General features: G+C 40.5%; 4 protein-coding genes across 11 annotated transcripts in view; 3 read left to right on the plus strand and 1 right to left on the minus strand.

The window, feature by feature from the left end:
• The window catches only part of LOC124299809 (calcium/calmodulin-dependent 3',5'-cyclic nucleotide phosphodiesterase 1-like), a 170493-nt gene that overhangs the window by 42065 nt on the left and 110231 nt on the right, over positions 1-18197 (minus strand). The gene's annotated exons all lie outside the window — the stretch shown is intronic.
• On the plus strand, positions 842-9696 carry LOC124299811 (alpha-glucosidase-like). 4 transcript variants are annotated; one of them, XM_046753182.1, is made up of 9 exons: positions 842-987; positions 1840-2026; positions 2965-3302; positions 3374-3499; positions 3572-4000; positions 8167-8422; positions 8514-8709; positions 8913-9059; positions 9183-9696. In XM_046753182.1, the coding sequence occupies exons 2-9, from the start codon at positions 1873-1875 to the stop codon at positions 9325-9327; spliced, it is 1791 nt and encodes a 596-aa protein (XP_046609138.1). In that variant the 5' UTR covers positions 842-987; positions 1840-1872; the 3' UTR covers positions 9328-9696. The 4 variants fall into 4 exon arrangements, with proteins under 4 accessions (XP_046609138.1, XP_046609137.1, XP_046609140.1 ...); XM_046753181.1 differs by having other exon boundaries at positions 845-995; XM_046753184.1 differs by lacking the exons at positions 8167-8422; positions 8514-8709; positions 8913-9059; positions 9183-9696 and adding exons at positions 4122-4377; positions 4474-4669; positions 4811-4951; positions 5057-6253 and having other exon boundaries at positions 846-995.
• LOC124299813 (alpha-glucosidase-like) lies at positions 10353-13268 on the plus strand. Its single transcript, XM_046753188.1, has 8 exons — positions 10353-10799; positions 10975-11312; positions 11411-11536; positions 11611-12039; positions 12201-12456; positions 12511-12706; positions 12809-12955; positions 13057-13268. Exons 1-8 carry the CDS (start codon positions 10649-10651, stop codon positions 13199-13201), a joined length of 1788 nt encoding a protein of 595 aa, XP_046609144.1. The 5' UTR covers positions 10353-10648; the 3' UTR covers positions 13202-13268.
• Positions 14897-17895, plus strand: LOC124299812 (alpha-glucosidase-like). 2 transcript variants are annotated; one of them, XM_046753187.1, is made up of 9 exons: positions 14897-14991; positions 15284-15436; positions 15604-15941; positions 16031-16156; positions 16231-16659; positions 16773-17028; positions 17083-17278; positions 17381-17527; positions 17662-17895. In XM_046753187.1, exons 2-9 carry the CDS (start codon positions 15286-15288, stop codon positions 17804-17806), a joined length of 1788 nt encoding a protein of 595 aa, XP_046609143.1. In that variant the 5' UTR covers positions 14897-14991; positions 15284-15285; the 3' UTR covers positions 17807-17895. The 2 variants fall into 2 exon arrangements, with proteins under 2 accessions (XP_046609143.1, XP_046609142.1); XM_046753186.1 differs by having other exon boundaries at positions 14901-14991; positions 15281-15436.

Genomic DNA, 18197 nt, shown 5'->3' on the forward strand with positions numbered 1-18197 from the left:
CAATTTCGAAACAGTATCAAAAAAAGGTCATGAATTTCATCCGAACAAAAAAAAAAAAAAAAACAAAGCAAAGTCCTTTTCGTATTTCTCTGTACTTTTTTTGCACGTCAACCGTAATGAAAAAATTTCGAAACATAAGTTTTGAAAATACGTTTCTAAAATTTTCAGAACACTGCCATCAACAGTTTTGTATAAAATTTATCACTGTATCAAATTGAATTTCATTTTAGCACTTTAATGAGGAAAAGGTCGTTCATTCGATGTATTTTAAAACATGCGTGATCAATTGACGATGGTTAGTAAACCGTAAAGAGTTTGAAAAAAACAAACTAACGGAAACCTGATCAGTTCACATCACAGATTAATTTACTTTTAATTCTGATGTTCATGGAGAAAAAAAAACCAAAAAAAACCCGAGTTTCCACGTCAAAAGATTTGGATTTTGTTTCCCTAAGCCTACCCGGCTCGCGAGATTGATCGATGAAGACCCGATGCTTTGAGAAAGTCAGATATTCAGTATTTTATCGAGAGTATTAACATCGGAAATCCAATCGGGCAATAAAATTCTGGTTTTACAGTAGCGGGGGCACGAGGGGAAGGCCGAGAAGAGCAATAAACCGGCGACAAACAGCCGGCTCTTAAGTACCCATACGGGAATGTATGTCTCTATCTTGTATCGAGAGCATATTGCCGTCATCCACCCTTCCAGACCCGCTCAACAAGGCGTTACGATAGCCTGAGGATTTGACGTTTTTAGATTTCGATCAAATATTTGACAACGTCATAATACCCAGGCAATCGGATACGCGTGACAATGCAAATGGCATATAAAGAGGAGAGCCGGCGACGATCCCGCGACACATCAATAGTGAGAGACCTGCATTCCATTCGTCCATGGATATTCGCTCTGCAGCCAATCAACGATTGTGATCCGTTCGATATTTAATCTTCTCGGCTGCGGTTCGCCGGTCGGGAAATTTGCACGAAGTAAAAATGTAAAGTTAATTATTTCTCCGTTTTTTTTTTTTTTTATTTTCATGGTTTTCAAAGTGAAGCGAATGTTTTTTTTTATTTCTTTTTCTTTATTTACTTTTACTTGCTTGAAACGGGAAAGACTTGCAACTCGTGAGCAATTTTTTTTTTTTTTTTTTTTCCCCTATTTTCAACGTTCATTTTTCTTGTTCCTTACCTTCTACCCCCCTCGAATAGAAACCTTGTTTCAGTTCTATTTCCTATAAATTTTATTTCAAACTCTGTACCTTCGACCGTGTGGTGAACTTAAAAGCAAGATTCTTACAAAAGTTTTAAAACCTGGTTGAAAAAGTGAAATTGAAATTTATCCAATCGAAATTTTCTGATAAATGATACTTAGGAAGAGTTCCCTCGTTAATAAATCTAAGATTTTGATGAATCAGTGCTCGTTTTGTCTGCGAATGGATGTTTGACAACGTTGACATGTTTTCTAATCAAGTATAAATTCGTTGAATAATATAAAACTTTTGTGATCAACCGAAGAGGTGTAGAACAATATTTATCTCGGGCTGTTACTAGAGTATTTATTTAATGACGGAATGAGCAGTAATTTATGAAAAATGTGTAAAAGCTGTAAGTTTATTGGCATTGAAAAACAGACGAAATGACGCGATTGAATAATTTTATATTTTATTTATCTTTTTTTTTGGAAACTTAATTTCAAATTCCTCTTGATAAGGATTTGTTTAGATTGAACTTGCCTAATTCCAGTCGCATCTTGGTTCACAAATTCTGGATAGTTCAAATATTTTTTATCTCCGATCCTGTATCCATCAACTAATGCGCGAATCGTTTACACGTCAACAGCTGTAAGTTGGATAAAATAAAAAGAAAAGGAGAATGCGGATGGGAATAATCGTTCTTGGGCTGATAGCCCTCCTTGGCTGTAGTTCGGTGAATGGTGATACGGAATGGTGGCAGACTATGTCTCTGTATCAAATATACCCGAGGAGTTGGAAAGACAGTGACGGCGATGGGATTGGAGACCTCCAAGGTGAGGATGAGCAAGATTGAAACTTACCGCCTTCACATTTTCGTTTCCAAGAAATTTCCGTTTCATATTCTCGCGGCACCTTAAGCTGACGTGAAAAAAAAATTCATCAGCGTTAACGTACCACCTAGTCTAGTCTCTTCGTCTTACCCTTTTCAATTATCTCCGTCACTCTAGTTCTTGTTGCGCAATTTTCGTCGTGCAATCAACGTTTCGCGCTCGTTTATTAATTTAGCAATGGACAAACACGATTCATCGTTATGGCGCCGCACAACGGATGTACGTAATTTGGAGTTGAATTACGGAACATAACCTTGACGGCTAGTGCTCGGATGTATATTATTACGGATGATGTAAAGAAAAGGTTATATTGAATAAAGATTCACTCTCATATTTACTTCTTCACACCTACGCCGATCGGATCACGGACTCGATGCACGCGATATACTTCTTAGAATGGTTGTACACATACACACGTACGCAAGTAAACTGCATCCGTATTCTGCTTGGCTTAAACTTAACTTATATACCACCAGCCAAATTGCGAATAAAATTCGCATAAAGTACCCACCCGGTCTACAATGAAGAATGATTACACCTGCGCGGCCGAGATTTCAAATCGAGGGAATACCTGAATTATGGATCAGGCAAGCGTCGCTTCAAGCCTCAAAACCAGCCGTGGGAAGTTTAAAATTCTCTCAAACAGTGAACTTGAAATTAGACGCTTCGCTATTTTTTTCTAGTCAGAAAAAAATGATTTTTACGTTCTCCAGGTACCCGATTAAGAGTGTAAAATTTTTAACGCAAAACATAAGTGTTTTTATTACTAGGAAGTATTTTTTTCACAATTTATAGTAATAGACTCAATTCGGCGAAAGAGTAGAAACTTAGGACAAACTTAATGTGCTGATGATGATCTTGTTTTTTTTTTTTTTTTTAAGGAATTGAGAGCAAGCTAGAACACCTGGTCGATGCAGGAGTTGACGCGTTTTGGATTTCACCAATTTACCCGAGTCCAATGGCGGACTTTGGATACGACATTTCAGACTTCATGGACATAGATCCAATATTCGGAACCTTGGATGACTTCGACAATCTCGTAGCGACGGCAAAGTCGCTTGGACTGAAGGTCGTTATGGATTTCGTGCCAAATCATTCGTCGGACGAACACGAATGGTTCATAAACAGTATGGCGAGCGTAGATCCGTACACCGACTACTACATATGGAAGAATGGAACAGTTTTGGAGAATGGAACCATCACGCCCCCCAACAACTGGGTAAGTCAAGTTCACCATAAAGCTGTTTGATGCTCATTCCCGTGCCCCCGATGACCGTACTCTATGTTCAGGTCAGTGTGTTCGGTGGTTCAGCATGGACTTGGAACAACCAACGTCAGGCCTACTATCTCCATCAGTTTGCCGAAGAGCAGCCTGACCTTAATTACTGGAATGAAGAGGTGGTCGCGGCGATGAAGGTAGCCGAGATAACCTTGCTCAGCGAGTGACCAACTCCGCTGGGTTCGATGTTCATGGTTCTTGGTTTGCAGGAAGTTCTGGTCTTCTGGTTGGACAGGGGTGTCGATGGTTTCCGAGTCGACGCCATTCCTCATCTCTTCGAGGATTCAACATTCCCCGACGAACCGCTTACCGGCGACACCGATGACCCGACTGACTATGGCTACGTCGAACATGACTACACGAAGCATTTGCAAGAGACTTACGACATGGTGCAGCAATGGCGCGAGGTCTTGGATAACTACACTGAGAACTCGGACGGTGTACCGAGGATAATGATGGCCGAAGCCTACGCCAACACCTCGATGACAATGAAGTACTACGACTACGGAGCACATTTCCCTTTCAACTTCAACCTCATCAGCAACGTGGACGGCTCCTCAACCGCCGCGGAAATCAAAGAGTCCGCCCTCGACGAGTGGCTGAATAACGTACCCGATAACGCAACGTCAAACTGGGTGGTTAGTATGAGAATTCAATCTAAGCAGATGGTGGAATTTTCCGAATTCGATTGATAAAAATTTGAGAACAAGCAGTTTGGCGGTTCTTGTTTAATCCATGTATCGATAATTTTTTTTTCAGATAGGAAATCACGACAAAAGCCGTGTTGCCACCAGATACTCTCCGGAGCAGGTGGATACGCTGAACATTATAAATTTGCTTCTACCCGGAGTATCGGTAACCTATTATGGGGAAGAAATCGGTATGGAAGACCAGTGGATATCGTATGAAGACACGGTGGATCCACAGGGATGTAACCAGGACGAGGACACGTACGAATCGTACTCGCGAGATCCTGCGAGAACCCCGATGCAATGGGATGCGACGACTTCAGCTGGTAAGAAATACATCGGAGTTGTTTGACAGTCTATATCGACGGAAATCGTTCCTCCTTATCGCCAAGGTAAACTGTTCCACCTTCATTCCTTCACAGGATTCTCTACCAACGAGTCAACCTGGCTACCGGTAAACACAAATTACCTCACCTTGAATCTCGCCGCTCAAGTCGCAGCCGACACGTCCCACTACAAGGTCTACCAAGCTCTTACAGCCCTTAGGAAGGAGGCGGTCATACAAGAAGGATCCGTCAACGTTCAGCTGATAAACAACAATGTCTTTGCTTTCATGAGGTTAGAACGAACCGTAAAACAAAGTTTTTTTTCATCGCCTGGTCAGAGTACCAGAGTACCAGAGTCACAGAGCTTGAGGATCGATCTAGTCATTTTTAATTCTTCTTGATCGGTGTAAAACGTCTCGAATTTTTATTTTAGGGAGTACAGTGGATCTGTTCCGGTGATGGTCGTGGCAAACATGGCGAACAACTCGGAGACCGTCAGTCTAGAAGTGTTCGACAACGCAGCTGACACCCTTTTGGTGTCGATAGCCAGCGTTGACTCCAGTCTAACTGAAGGGTAAGCGATTGAATGCTTCTGAACACTGGTTATGATCATCGTAAGCATAAATTTTATTGTTTGAATTGGCTAACGTGACTATCTTCCTCGACGTATCATTGACAGGAGTGAAGTGTCCAAAACGAGCCTTGAAATCTCCGCCTTGTCTGCGCTCGTTTTGCGAAGTGGTGCCGAAGCTTTGATCTCCAGTGGAATCATCATCCTGTTCGTGACGGCCCTGGCTTACTTCCATCACTGATGATTTCGTTCTCTGATTAGAGAGTTGATTCGACTTAGTTCAGTTTTTATCATACATCTTAGCTATCGCGTTCACGTCATATCAAAGGGATTTCAGCCGGCACTTGTGCGTGGTTTGAAGAGTTACAGTGATTATCATGTTACATGTACTGATATCAATTGAAGAATATCTTTAGCCGTTACCAAAATATTTTTTAACGATGGAGGTAGGTTCGTTAATTTTCTATCGTCTATTTTCAATCACTATGATTCAATCATTTCGAATGCTGGAGCAAACTCGCGTCAGTCAGTTGAGTCGGTATTAAAGATTTAAAGAAATCATGTCAATTCGACTGTAACACAGTTATTGATAAACAGTCAATTCACACGTGTACATAAAACCATGTTTACGATGTAAGATGTAATTTTTAGCAACACGTCCGGGTTATTTTCCGGTATGGTCGTCAGATTAGGAACAACGCTTCATCTTCTTATTGTTTGTTTCTCTTTTTTTAAACATATTTAAATAAAGTCACTAGTTTTCTTGTAGATGGGCCCGTTAATTGCATGCTGACAATCACTTCTATCCTCTCCACAATAATTCATAATCATATTTACTTGTTATCCTGCAGTTATTAATCATTGTCGAATCAACTACATATACAAAATAATGATTCGTAAGATTCCCGTCGCTTGCAGTGACACACTGATGATGATTTTTATGGTAATTTGAAAAATGACAGGCGTTTCCTGCATGGATTACATAACGGTCAGGTACAGCGTGTATCAATCAGTGGAATCGCGTTGAAAATTATCTGCCTCTTAAATAGTCCTGCACATACATACATATAGCTTGCACATGCTACCGGGGATTATCCAGCCGGAAGATAATTGAAACGGTCAACGTACATTTGGTGTATCGAGTCTGATAAACGTACCAACCGATATGCATATATAGAGGTGATCCGACGATCTTACCGCACAATGTGTAAGACCTAGTCCCTTCGACGGACTCGGTCGACGGTTTAACGTGGTTTCCTTTTTCGTTTTTTGGATACGCAGCGATACTGAGAAACTCACAAAAGGTACCAACCGTAGTTTCATCTGGTAATTAGGGATGGTGTTTTAATTCTACATCCCATAAATGAAGTTAAATCGAGGTACACATGCTTTAGGGGGGTTCTGAATTTGAACAGACTTTGATATTTTGGGCAATGAAAATTAATCGACATTTATAGAGAAAGTCTTATACACGGCATGTAGTAAGGTGATTATCACCTTCGCCTTTAAATTGTAAACAATTGTGAAGGGAAGTGCATTTACCTGAATTCCTATTCTTTTCGACAATTAATGACGTTAATGCCTTTTCACTAATTAGGAAAAATGAGGGGTGTGCTTGCTTTTGCACTGCTTGCTCTAACGGGCTTGAGCTCCGTTAATGCGGATTTAGACTGGTGGCAAACGATGTCGGTGTATCAAATTTATCCAAGAAGTTGGAAAGACAGTGACGGTGATGGTATAGGGGATCTTCCAGGTAAATATAAAGAGTATTAAAAAGATTCTCCCGCATTCGGATCGTTTGAGGAAAATGCTTCTGGACATCTATGAAAATGGAATGTTGATTGGATTTCGTGATCGTAAAATCTCTTTAGTCTATTGATATTAAAACATGACATAATTTGGTGCAAAATAAGCACTGGTACTAGGAATTTTTCTCCCAATCAAACACAACAAGTGACGATATTTAGTGCAAACGAAATTTTCGGTCAAATATTTTTTACCCACTGTGTAGGAATCGAGAGTAAACTTCAGCATCTCGTCGACTCTGGTATCGACGCGTTTTGGACATCACCAATTTATGAGAGTCCAATGGCAGATTTTGGTTATGATATTGCAAATTACACGAATATTGATTCGATATTTGGCACCCTGGAAGACTTTGACGATTTGGTAGCGACGGCGAAATCTCTCGGACTAAAAGTGATCATGGATTTAGTACCGAATCATTCGTCGGATGAACATCAATGGTTCACTAACAGTTTAGCGAGTATCGATCCCTACACGGATTACTATATATGGAAAAATGGTACCGAATTGGAAAACGGAACCATCGTTCCCCCCAACAATTGGGTAAGCGGTCCTCGAGGATTCGATTTGCTTTCATTATTATGTTAGTGAAATGAGTAAGCGAGTACTTTAATTATATAAAAATGCATTCGTTTACTGTTCAGGTGAGTGTATTTGGTGGTTACGCCTGGAGTTGGAGATCAGAAAGGCAGGCTTACTATCTGCATCAGTTCGCTGAGGAGCAGCCTGACTTAAATTACAGAAACGAGTATGTTGTTCAGGAAATGAAGGTGAGTGGAAACAAGATATTGACTGGTGCATTAAGATCTGGTGAAACGGGCTTTGATATGAACGGTAACGTAAATTATTAGGATATCATCGAATTCTGGTTGGACAGAGGTGTCGATGGATTCCGAGTAGACGCTATTCCATATCTTTACGAAGATGAAAGTTTTCCGGATGAACCTCTCTCTGGAACAACTGACTCTCCGACGAACTACAGTTACACACTCCATTATTATACGCAAGATCAAGCGGAAACTTACGAGATGGTTGCTCAGTGGCGACAATTATTGGACGACTATTCTTTCAAGACCGACAATATTACGCGAGTACTAATGATGGAAGCTTACACGAACACGTCGCAGACCATGAAATTCTACGATTACGGAGCAAACTTTCCTTTCAATTTCGGGTTTATTAGCAATGTCGACGGCTCATCGACCCCGACGGAGATCAAAGAATTAGCCATCGACGAATGGCTTGACAATGTACCCGATAATGGAACGTCAAACTGGGTGGTCAGTATATAATTTCAATTTACTCATATATAACGTTGAAGATTCATCTCAGTCAAATCGATACTTTTTCATGTTAATTGGCCGCGTTTTAGAACTGCAGCAAAGCGTTGATTAATACGCCTCTGATTACAGATAGGAAATCACGACCAGAGTCGAGTGGCTAGTAGATACAGTCCGGAGCAAGTCGACGCGATGAACATGATCAACCTTCTCCTTCCCGGGGTCTCTGTCACTTATTACGGCGAGGAAATCGGTATGGAGGATCAATGGATATCTTGGGAAGATACTCAGGATCCGCAAGGTTGTGGTGCTGATGAAGACACGTATGAAGACTACACGCGAGATCCTAACAGAACACCGATGCAATGGGACGCAACGACTTCGGCTGGTAGGAATCGTTCTGAGGATAGCTAAACGTCAGACGCCTATTAAACTCACCAAACGACATTGTCAATGATTTCACGTTACCTCCTTCACAGGATTCTCCACCAGCAATTCAACTTGGTTACCAGTGAACAGCAACTACCTGACTCTGAATCTCGCCGCTCAAATCGACGCTGATGTCTCCCATTACAAGGTGTTCCAAGACCTGACAACCCTGAGAAAAGAGGCAGTCATACAAGAAGGGACTGTCAACGTCCAGTTGTTAAACGATAACGTCATGGCTTTCTCAAGGTTAGTATTACGTCAATTGTCTTTCAAATTGTTATTTCCCTTTGTCTTCGCTTCCAAGTATCGAAGTCACTATTGACAAATCATTCGACCACGCTGCGAATAGACCCGAACGAAGCTTGTACATAAGGTGGAAAGATCGGCGGAAATAATAAATAATTCTCACTTATCAAGCCCGATGTATTAAATGCTCTAAATATTTGTAGGGAGCTGGAGTCATCTTCTGATAGCATAATGATCGTCGTGACCAACTTCGCCAATCATACGGAGATGATCAGCCTTGAAGCATTCGAAAACGCGCCCGACACTCTTGTTGTATCAATCGCCAGCATTGACTCAGACTTGACGGCAGGGTGAGCAATTGGATATTCCTGTTGTAACCACTCAGGTTTATGGTGTACACTACGAAAATGTATTTCTTTGAACATGGTTTCCCTAAACCCATTTATGACTTTTGTACTGGGCAATGTTCACAGGACCACAGTTTCCAAATCAAGCTTGGAAATTTCTGCCTTGGCTGGACTTGTTCTTCGTGCCAGTACTGCGAGCGGTGCCAGTGCGGTGGTTTCCAGTGGAGTTATCACACTTTTCATGGCAGTCTTAGCCAACCTCCGTTACTGAAATTTTCGTATTCTGTGTACTGAATAAACAGTGATTGAGTTTATTTCAACATATGTCAGTTACCTGGCGCCACAATGAACAGATCTAAGAGCTGCTTGAATAATTTGAGGAGTTGCTGATTTGAATCGTATGATTTTTCATTTGGGTGAATATTGAATAGCGTTGTCTATGGACCCAGAATTCAAGTCAAATTTCATCAAATATTTTCTGGAAAGCGATCATCGGTTGACTTGACTCCTTCTATTTACACGTGTACATAAATCCATGTTTATGAAACCATGTTATGCATATAATGTCAACCAACACATTTAGATTATTATTTCGGAGCGTGGCTCTTTAGCTTTAATTTGAATAAATTTACTTGCCTTATTTCAGGATACTTATTAACCAAACACCAAATAAAATTATACAGGTATTTGCCCTGTAATTTTCAACAATAAGCTCATGCCAGTAAAATATGCAAAATTTCAAATATTCAAGGCTAAAAGCTTCCTGTCTTTAAAAATTACGTTCTACAATTGTAATATGAGTAATTCAATTTGAGCACAAGTTTTATATTCATTATCGAAACTTATCTTGCAATAAAAAATGGAAATCAACTAATAGAAAGAAGAAATAAAAAATCAAATACGAATTCAGCTGCTTACCGACAGCTCGATATAGAACCACATGATCCTTTCATCTAAAAACGATCCCTGATCTCTTTGGTAATCTCTATCGACGCCTTGACCACGATTACTTCGTTATTATTTATTTTGTTTTATTTTTTTGACCAAATCTACCTTCAATTTTTATTCAATGTTGTTATCAGTTGTGGAAAAACACTTAGAGATATCGACCAGCTGACACAGGGTACCCATTAATAATCTAATGATTTGGACCAATCGGAGTTTAGCGGAAATTCGACGGTCTTGATCGACAGTCCAAGGCAGATAACTCTGTTATCGATTGCCTCTTGACTTTTTTTTTTTTTGAACCTTATTTACTCTTTTACTTTTCATTAATCTGTCGGGGCAGGGCACTTGAAGATATCGAATCACAGACGGCGTTATAAACTATTTTAATTGGTTAATTTTCGGAGATTTCTAACTGTAGAATCTCTGAGATGGCGCGACCAAAGTTCAAAATGTGAGCGTGGCTGTGATTGTTTGCGATTTGAATCAGTCTCAATCGTTTCGGTAGAGAAGGTAAATCAATATTCAATACGGAGTTTTTTACAGTACTAAAATGAGATTTTATCTTTACTTCCATTCGATGAGAAAGGACGTTTCGAATTTCAAACGTTACGATAGGGTGTAATCGTTTGTGTGAACTAGGAAAGATGCGCGGTGTCCTCGTTTTTGCGCTGCTTGCTCTTACGAGCTGGAGCTCCGTTAATGCAGACTTAGACTGGTGGCAGACCATGGCATTGTACCAAATTTATCCGAGAAGTTTCAAGGATAGTGACGGTGATGGAATAGGAGATCTAGCAGGTAACAATCGGAAAGAGCGAACTTTCCACCATCAAGTTTCTTTCATTAGCTTTTATTCCGAAAACGACGTTTAAGATTTTTGAAATAATCCAACAGCTTGGCCGTTAAAAATTGGACCAAGCAAAGTTCAGTTCAAAGAAAATTCCCAATCACTTGTTAACCACTATCTATTCAGGGATCGAGAACAAATTGCAGCATCTCGTTGATACTGGTATTGACGCGGTCTGGATATCACCATTTTACGAGAGTCCCATGGTAGATTTCGGATACGATATTTCAAATTTCACCGCTATTGATCCAATATTCGGTACGATGGATGACTTCGACAATCTGGTAGCGATGGCTAAATCCCTCGGGCTGAAAGTGATCATGGACTTAGTACCGAATCATTCGTCGGATGAACACGAATGGTTCATTAACAGTTTGGCGAGCATTGATCCCTACACGGATTACTACATTTGGATGAACGGTACTGAACTAGAAAACGGAACCATTGCTCCTCCAAACAACTGGGTAAGTTGTTCCCGAGGATGTGGATTGCTTTAGATGATTTCATTGGTCGAATGAATATACCAGTGCTTCCGTAATACGAGAATAAATTGATTGTTCAGGTGAGTGGCTTTGGTGGATACGCCTGGACGTGGAGAGACGAAAGGCAAGCCTACTACCTTCACCAGTACACTGAAGAGCAGCCTGACCTAAATTACAGAAACGAATACGTTGTTCAGGAGATGAAGGTAAGCGCGTTCTAGACATAAGAAAATTAGGATTTGATGAACCGGGATTTGACACGAATCGTTGAAATTTTTAGGATATCATGGAATTCTGGCTGGACAGGGGCATCGATGGTTTCAGAGTCGACTCCATAATGACTCTTTTCGAAGACGCAACATTCCCGGACGAACCTCTCTCCGGGACAACTGATGACCCGACGGATTACGATTACTTACTTCACTATTATACACTAGATCAAATCGAAACTTACGAGATGGTTGCTCAGTGGCGTGAGCTTTTAGATGACTATGCTTTCAAGACGGACAATGTCACGCGGATCATGATGACAGAAGTTTACTCAAATTTGTCGATGACCCTGCTTTACTACGATTATGGAGCACACTTTCCGTTCAATTTCCGATTCATTAGAAGTGTTGACAGCTCGTCAACAGCACAGGAGGTCAAAGAATTAGCCATTGACGCATGGCTGGATAATCTACCCGATAATGCAACGGCGGACTGGGTGGTTGGTGCATTTCAATTTACAAATATAATCTCAAGCAACGGCTTATGAAATGTTGAGGTTGAAGCCAATTATAAGAGGTCGTAGAATAGTGTCAACGGGCCACAGTAGGCGTCATAATTCCGCGGTACGATATAAATAGATTTGTTCACCTCTGGTTTTAGATGGGAAATCATGACAACAGTCGAGTCGCTAGCAGATACACTTCAGAGCAAGTTGATGCGTTGAACATGATCAATCTCCTCCTTCCTGGAGCCTCGGTAACCTATTACGGTGAAGAAATCGGTATGGAGGATCAATGGATATCCTGGGAGGACACGGTGGATCCACAGGCTTGTAACCAGGACGAGGACTCGTACGAGTCGTATTCGCGAGACCCTGCGAGAACTCCGATGCAGTGGGATGCGACGACTTCAGCTGGTAAAAAACACTTCGAGTTACAATGTCAATGATTTTACACGATTCCCTTCACAGGATTCTCGACCAATGAGTCGACGTGGCTACCAGTAAACAGCAACTACCTCACTCTGAATCTCGCCGCTCAAATCGACGCTGATGTCTCCCATTACAAGGTGTTCCAAGACCTGACAACCTTGAGAAAAGAGACAGTCATACAAGAAGGGACTGTCAACGTCCAGTTGTTGAGCGACAACGTCATATGTTTCTCCAGGTTAGCATTACTTAGAATGTCTGCCAGATTGTGGTTTCTTTCAGTATTATTATCAATATCTGATAGTTATGTTGAGAACCACATAACCCTGAATTATTTCAGGGAGCTGGAATCATCCAGTGAAGATGCAGTTTTTGTCCTGACCAACTTCGCCAACAACACGGAAACGGTTAGCTTAGATGTTTTCGAGAATGCTCCTGACAGTCTAGTCGTTTCCATCGCTAGTGTTAACTCAACATTGACTGCTGGGTAAGCAGTTGAATATATTTCAACACTTTTTTTTTATCACTAACCTGTGCAGATCTTCTATCTTAAGACGTTGGTTATTACTATTTTTCCTTCTTCCGTAGCACTGCAGTTTCCCGCAACAGCATTGACGTCCCTGCCTATGCAGGACTTGTTCTTCGTGCTAGTACTGAGAGTGATGCCAACGTCCTCATCTCCAGTACAAAAATCACGCTTTTCATGGCATTCCTTGTCTACCTTTGGATTTGATGATTCTTAAACTTTTCAATTCAAATTATCATTTATCTGGCCCTCAGGACAGGAAAATTTGAATAAACTGACTTATTGAATTGAAAAATTTTTATTACCACTGCAACACATGCACTGCAATCTCCAAAGAGCTTCCAATGTTATGAAAACTTTATTTTCAGTATTCTAGTTCTTGTTGTAGCTGGCCGATCAGTTGCGAAAAACCACCAGATGTTACGGAACATCTCACAGACGGTATTGATCACTATTACAACTAGGTCAGATTTTGAGGTGTATCCTCGTGAAATCTGTAAAATGCTTCCGAACGGAGCTCAAGGCTTAGGAGCATTATGACGGTACGAAATTTGAAGTATTTTCGGGAAAAGAAAAAAAAGGACATTCGATAACGTTTTATTTATCGATTATTCATCGAGTAACTGGTATCTGTATCGATGTTTTACTGACGATATTGATTGTTCAAGCTTCAAACGGCTAAAAAAAACGTCTTTTGTTAAAATTTTCTTCTTCCTTTTGTTCATCAGTGATATCGTAAACACGTGGGTCTTAATTAGCAAAGATTAAAGGTGACCTGGTCCTCGCGTTACTTAGTCTAACAAGCTGGAACTCCGTTAATGGGGATTTGGGCTGGTGAAAAACGACAACATTGTATGAAATTTATCCGAGAAGTAGGATGGACAATGGCGTCGGTTGAACGGTAAATTTTGAAGGTCAATATAAAAATGGAAAAACGATTCATCAATAATTTTATGAATTTATCTCGGTATAAAAACCAATATTAATATCATGTGTGATTTTGCGAAAAAAATATCCTCACTTTAAGAATGATTCACTACCAAAACTAAGATTTTCTTTTCACTAACGATCTGTATGGTGATCATTTAACAGGATTGACATTTCAGAAAGCAGATTGGAACTTTCTGTCTATACCGTAATTGTTTGACGCACCACCATCGAGAGTTATGCCACCAACATCGTTCCCAGTGGAGTCATTGCGTTGTTTATATTATGGTGGTTTTGGCTTACTTTCTGCTCTGAAGGTTTTGTCTTCCGATGAGTCAGCGAATCAGTTTGGTTTCCCATGGTTTAGTTCTTTTCTACACCGCATTATTCACTTTCAATATTTTCATCATTCATGTGCAACAATGTCCCATAATTGATCACGTTACTCAAAATCTCAAACAATTGCAAGGGACTTAATTCGAAAAATCTAACTAATTTCAATTCAGTCCAAAACTCACACCAATTTTATTGAACATGAAGTTGCAGGCAATATTTAGTTGACCGTTAATATTCAAAAGTCTCTATTTATTCATGTTTACGTGACTTGACTCAATTCTGTTGTTTTGTTTTACGGTAAAATATTATTACCAAAAAAAAAAAACAAAAAAAACGGTTCTGCATTATTCCGAATAAGGCATCAACGTCATGAATGGCCTGTAATTATCATCAAATCAATGTCGAAGCATTCTTGTTCACTACATTCTGCACTTGAATTATCTTTCGATCTACAAAACCATATTAGATCCTAATTCTTTGATTATACCGTATTTCGATTGAGTACAGCTAGGTCTCAACGTGCTATCGATCTCTATCCAAGAGCAAAGATATGGAAAACTTTGGTTTAGATTCGGTGTTGAGAGTTTGATGGAAATCTGATGCCTGCTCGACGGCATCTATATATAGAGGTACCGTGATCCTGTCGCACAAAAATTTCGGCCTAGTCTCTTCGACAGACTGGGTCAGCGGTCCGACACGGGTCAATTTTCTTTTTTTTTTTTCCACCTCTCGAAGTAAGTACTTAATGGTATTAAAACACCCACATGATGTGCTAATTGATATTTAAATTATGTGAAACGTTTCTGACCAAATTGAAAGGTATGAAATAAAGAGGTTAAACACGGGAAATGATTTTGAATCGTTCGGGGAATTGTTTACCCGAGCAATTTACTCAGTACTTGACGTCCAATTTGATGTGTTTAAGGATTAATTATTAGTTCATTCTCAGTTGAATTACTGTTATTCTTGTATTCTTTATTTCCTGGGAATTGATAATATCGTTAACGCGTGTGTTTCGATTAGCAGAGATGAAAGATGTTCGAATCCTTTTACTCGTGGCTCTCGCGAGCTGGAACTCCGTTCATGCAGATTTAGAATGGTGGCAAACGACGTCAGTGTATCAAATTTATCCGAGAAGTTGGAAAGATAGCGATGGCGATGGAATAGGCGATCTACCAGGTGAATATTTTGATCGAAAAGTAGAATCAAATGTTTCTGAATACATGCGAAGAAATTGATATTAATGCTGCTCTGATTTTCTAACGAAAAATTTGATATCGATCGACAAATATAACGAGGTGGTAAATACTCGACGATCCACTAATTATTATCGACCATCTGTCCAGGTATCGAAAGCAAACTGCAGCATCTCGTCGACTCTGGTATTGACACATTTTGGCTTTCCCCGATTTACGAGAGTCCCATGGTGGATTTTGGATACGATATTTCAAACTTCACGTCGATCGATCCAATATTCGGGACGATGGATGACTTTGACAACCTGGTAGCGACGGCCAAGTCCCTCGGACTAAAAGTGATCATGGATTTAGTACCGAATCATTCGTCGGATGAACATGAATGGTTCGTCAAAAGTTTGGCGGGCACTGAACCCTATTCAGATTACTATATATGGCATAATGGTACCGTGTTGGAAAATGGAACTATTACTGTTCCCAATAACTGGGTAAGTTATCGTTGTGAATTAATTTTGTCTCCGATGATCCCGTCACTGAATCAAAGACAAGTGAATGCATTTGCTTCACTCCATTTTAGATCAGTTTCTTTGGTGGTTCCGCTTGGACATGGAGTTCGGCAAGACAGGCTTATTACCTTCATCAGTACACCGAAGAGCAGCCTGACCTTAATTACAGAAACGAATACGTTGTTCAGGAGATGAAGGTGAGCGAGTTCAAGACATAAGAAATTCAGGATTTGATGAACCGAGATTTGACACGAACCGTTGAAATTTTTAGGATATCATTGAATTCTGGCTGGACAGGGGCATCGATGGTTTCAGAGTCGACACCATAATGACTCTTGTCGAGGACGCATCATTCCCGGACGAACCTCTCTCCGGGACAACCGATGATTCCACGGATCACGATTACTTACTTCACTATTATACGGAAGATCAAATCGAAACTTATGAGGTGGTTGCTGAGTGGCGCGAGCTTTTGGATGACTATGCTTTCAAGACGGACAATGTCACGCGGATCATGATGATGGAAGCTTACTCAAATTTGACAATGACCCTGCTTTACTACGATTATGGAGCACATTTTCCATTCAATTTCCGATTCATTCGAAGTGTTGACAGCTCGTCAACAGCACAGGAGGTCAAAGAATTAGCCATCGACGCATGGCTGGATAATCTACCCGATAACGCAACGGCGGACTGGGTGGTTGGTACATTTCAATTGGAAAATATAGCGTCTTAAAATTGTGTTAACGAGCTATAGTGGGCGTTATTGGTCCACGGTACTATGAATATTGATTCGTTCATCTTTGCTTGCAGTTGGGAAATCACGACAACAGTCGAGTCGCCAGCAGATACACTCCGGAACAAGTTGATGCGTTGAACATGATCAATCTCCTCCTTCCCGGAGTATCGGTAACCTATTATGGTGAGGAAATCGGTATGGAGGATGAATCGATATCCTGGGAGGACACGGTTGATCCACAGGCTTGTAACCAGGACGAGGACTCGTACGAATCGAACTCGCGAGATCCTGCGAGAACTCCGATGCAATGGGATACGACGACTTCAGCTGGTAAGAAATACGTGGCGGTACAACGTCAATGATTTTACACGATTCCCTTCACAGGATTCTCGACCAATGAGTCGACGTGGCTACCAGTAAACAGCAACTACCTCACTCTGAATCTCGCCGCTCAAATCGACGCTGATGTCTCCCATTACAAGGTGTTCCAAGACCTGACAACCCTGAGAAAAGAAACAGTCATACAAGAAGGGACTGTCAACGTCCAGTTGTTGAGCGACAACGTCATATGTTTCTCCAGGTTAGCATTACTTAGAATGTCTTCCAGATTGTGGTTTCTTTCAGTATTATCATTAATATCTGATAGTTATGTTGAGAATCACATAACCCTGAATTATTTCAGGGAGCTGGAATCATCCAGTGAAGATGCAGTTTTTGTCCTGACCAACTTCGCCAACAACACGGAAACGGTTAGCTTGGATGTTTTCGAGAATGCTCCTGACAGTCTAGTCGTTTACATCGCCAGTGTTAACTCAACATTGACTGCTGGGTAAGCAGTTGAATACTTTTCAACCCTGGTTTTGATCATTAAGCTGTGCAGCTTCACCGTTATTCCGTTTGAAAACCTTATCGATCTCCTAACTTAAGTTATTGGTTTGTACTATTTGTTTTTTTTTTCCGTAGCACTGCAGTCTCCCGCAGCAGCGTTGAAGTCTCTGCCTATGCAGGGCTTGTTCTTCGTACTAGTACTGAAAGTAGTGCCAACGTCCTCATCTCCACTGCAACACTCACGCTCTGCATGGCATTCCTGGTGTCTCTCCAGTTTTGATGGAATTCTAACTTCTAAGACTAAATTATTATTCCTCACAGTACTCAGAACAGGAAAATTTTAATAAATCGATTTGTCAAATTGTAAAATTCCTATCACCACTCTGACTGAATTTCCATCAAACTTTGAAGAGTTTTCAAGATAATTTTTCAAAAATTTACACAAAGTGATAAATTGATCAGAATGAACATATTAGTCACTTGAAGTGACACACTGATACTTATTTTCAATTTATAAGACATCGAAATTTCTAAAATCTTACCATAGTCCAACTCGAAGGGACAACCACTATTCCTACTTATTTCAACATTCACAGATAGAGAATACACGGTGATTTGCTATTGCCAAATAGTGAAACATATAGTCTATTCATCGTACTTGATCGGCCGTC

The sequence above is a fragment of the Neodiprion virginianus genome, chromosome 3, assembly GCF_021901495.1.
Source record: "Neodiprion virginianus isolate iyNeoVirg1 chromosome 3, iyNeoVirg1.1, whole genome shotgun sequence".
Lineage (NCBI taxonomy): Eukaryota > Metazoa > Arthropoda > Insecta > Hymenoptera > Diprionidae > Neodiprion > Neodiprion virginianus.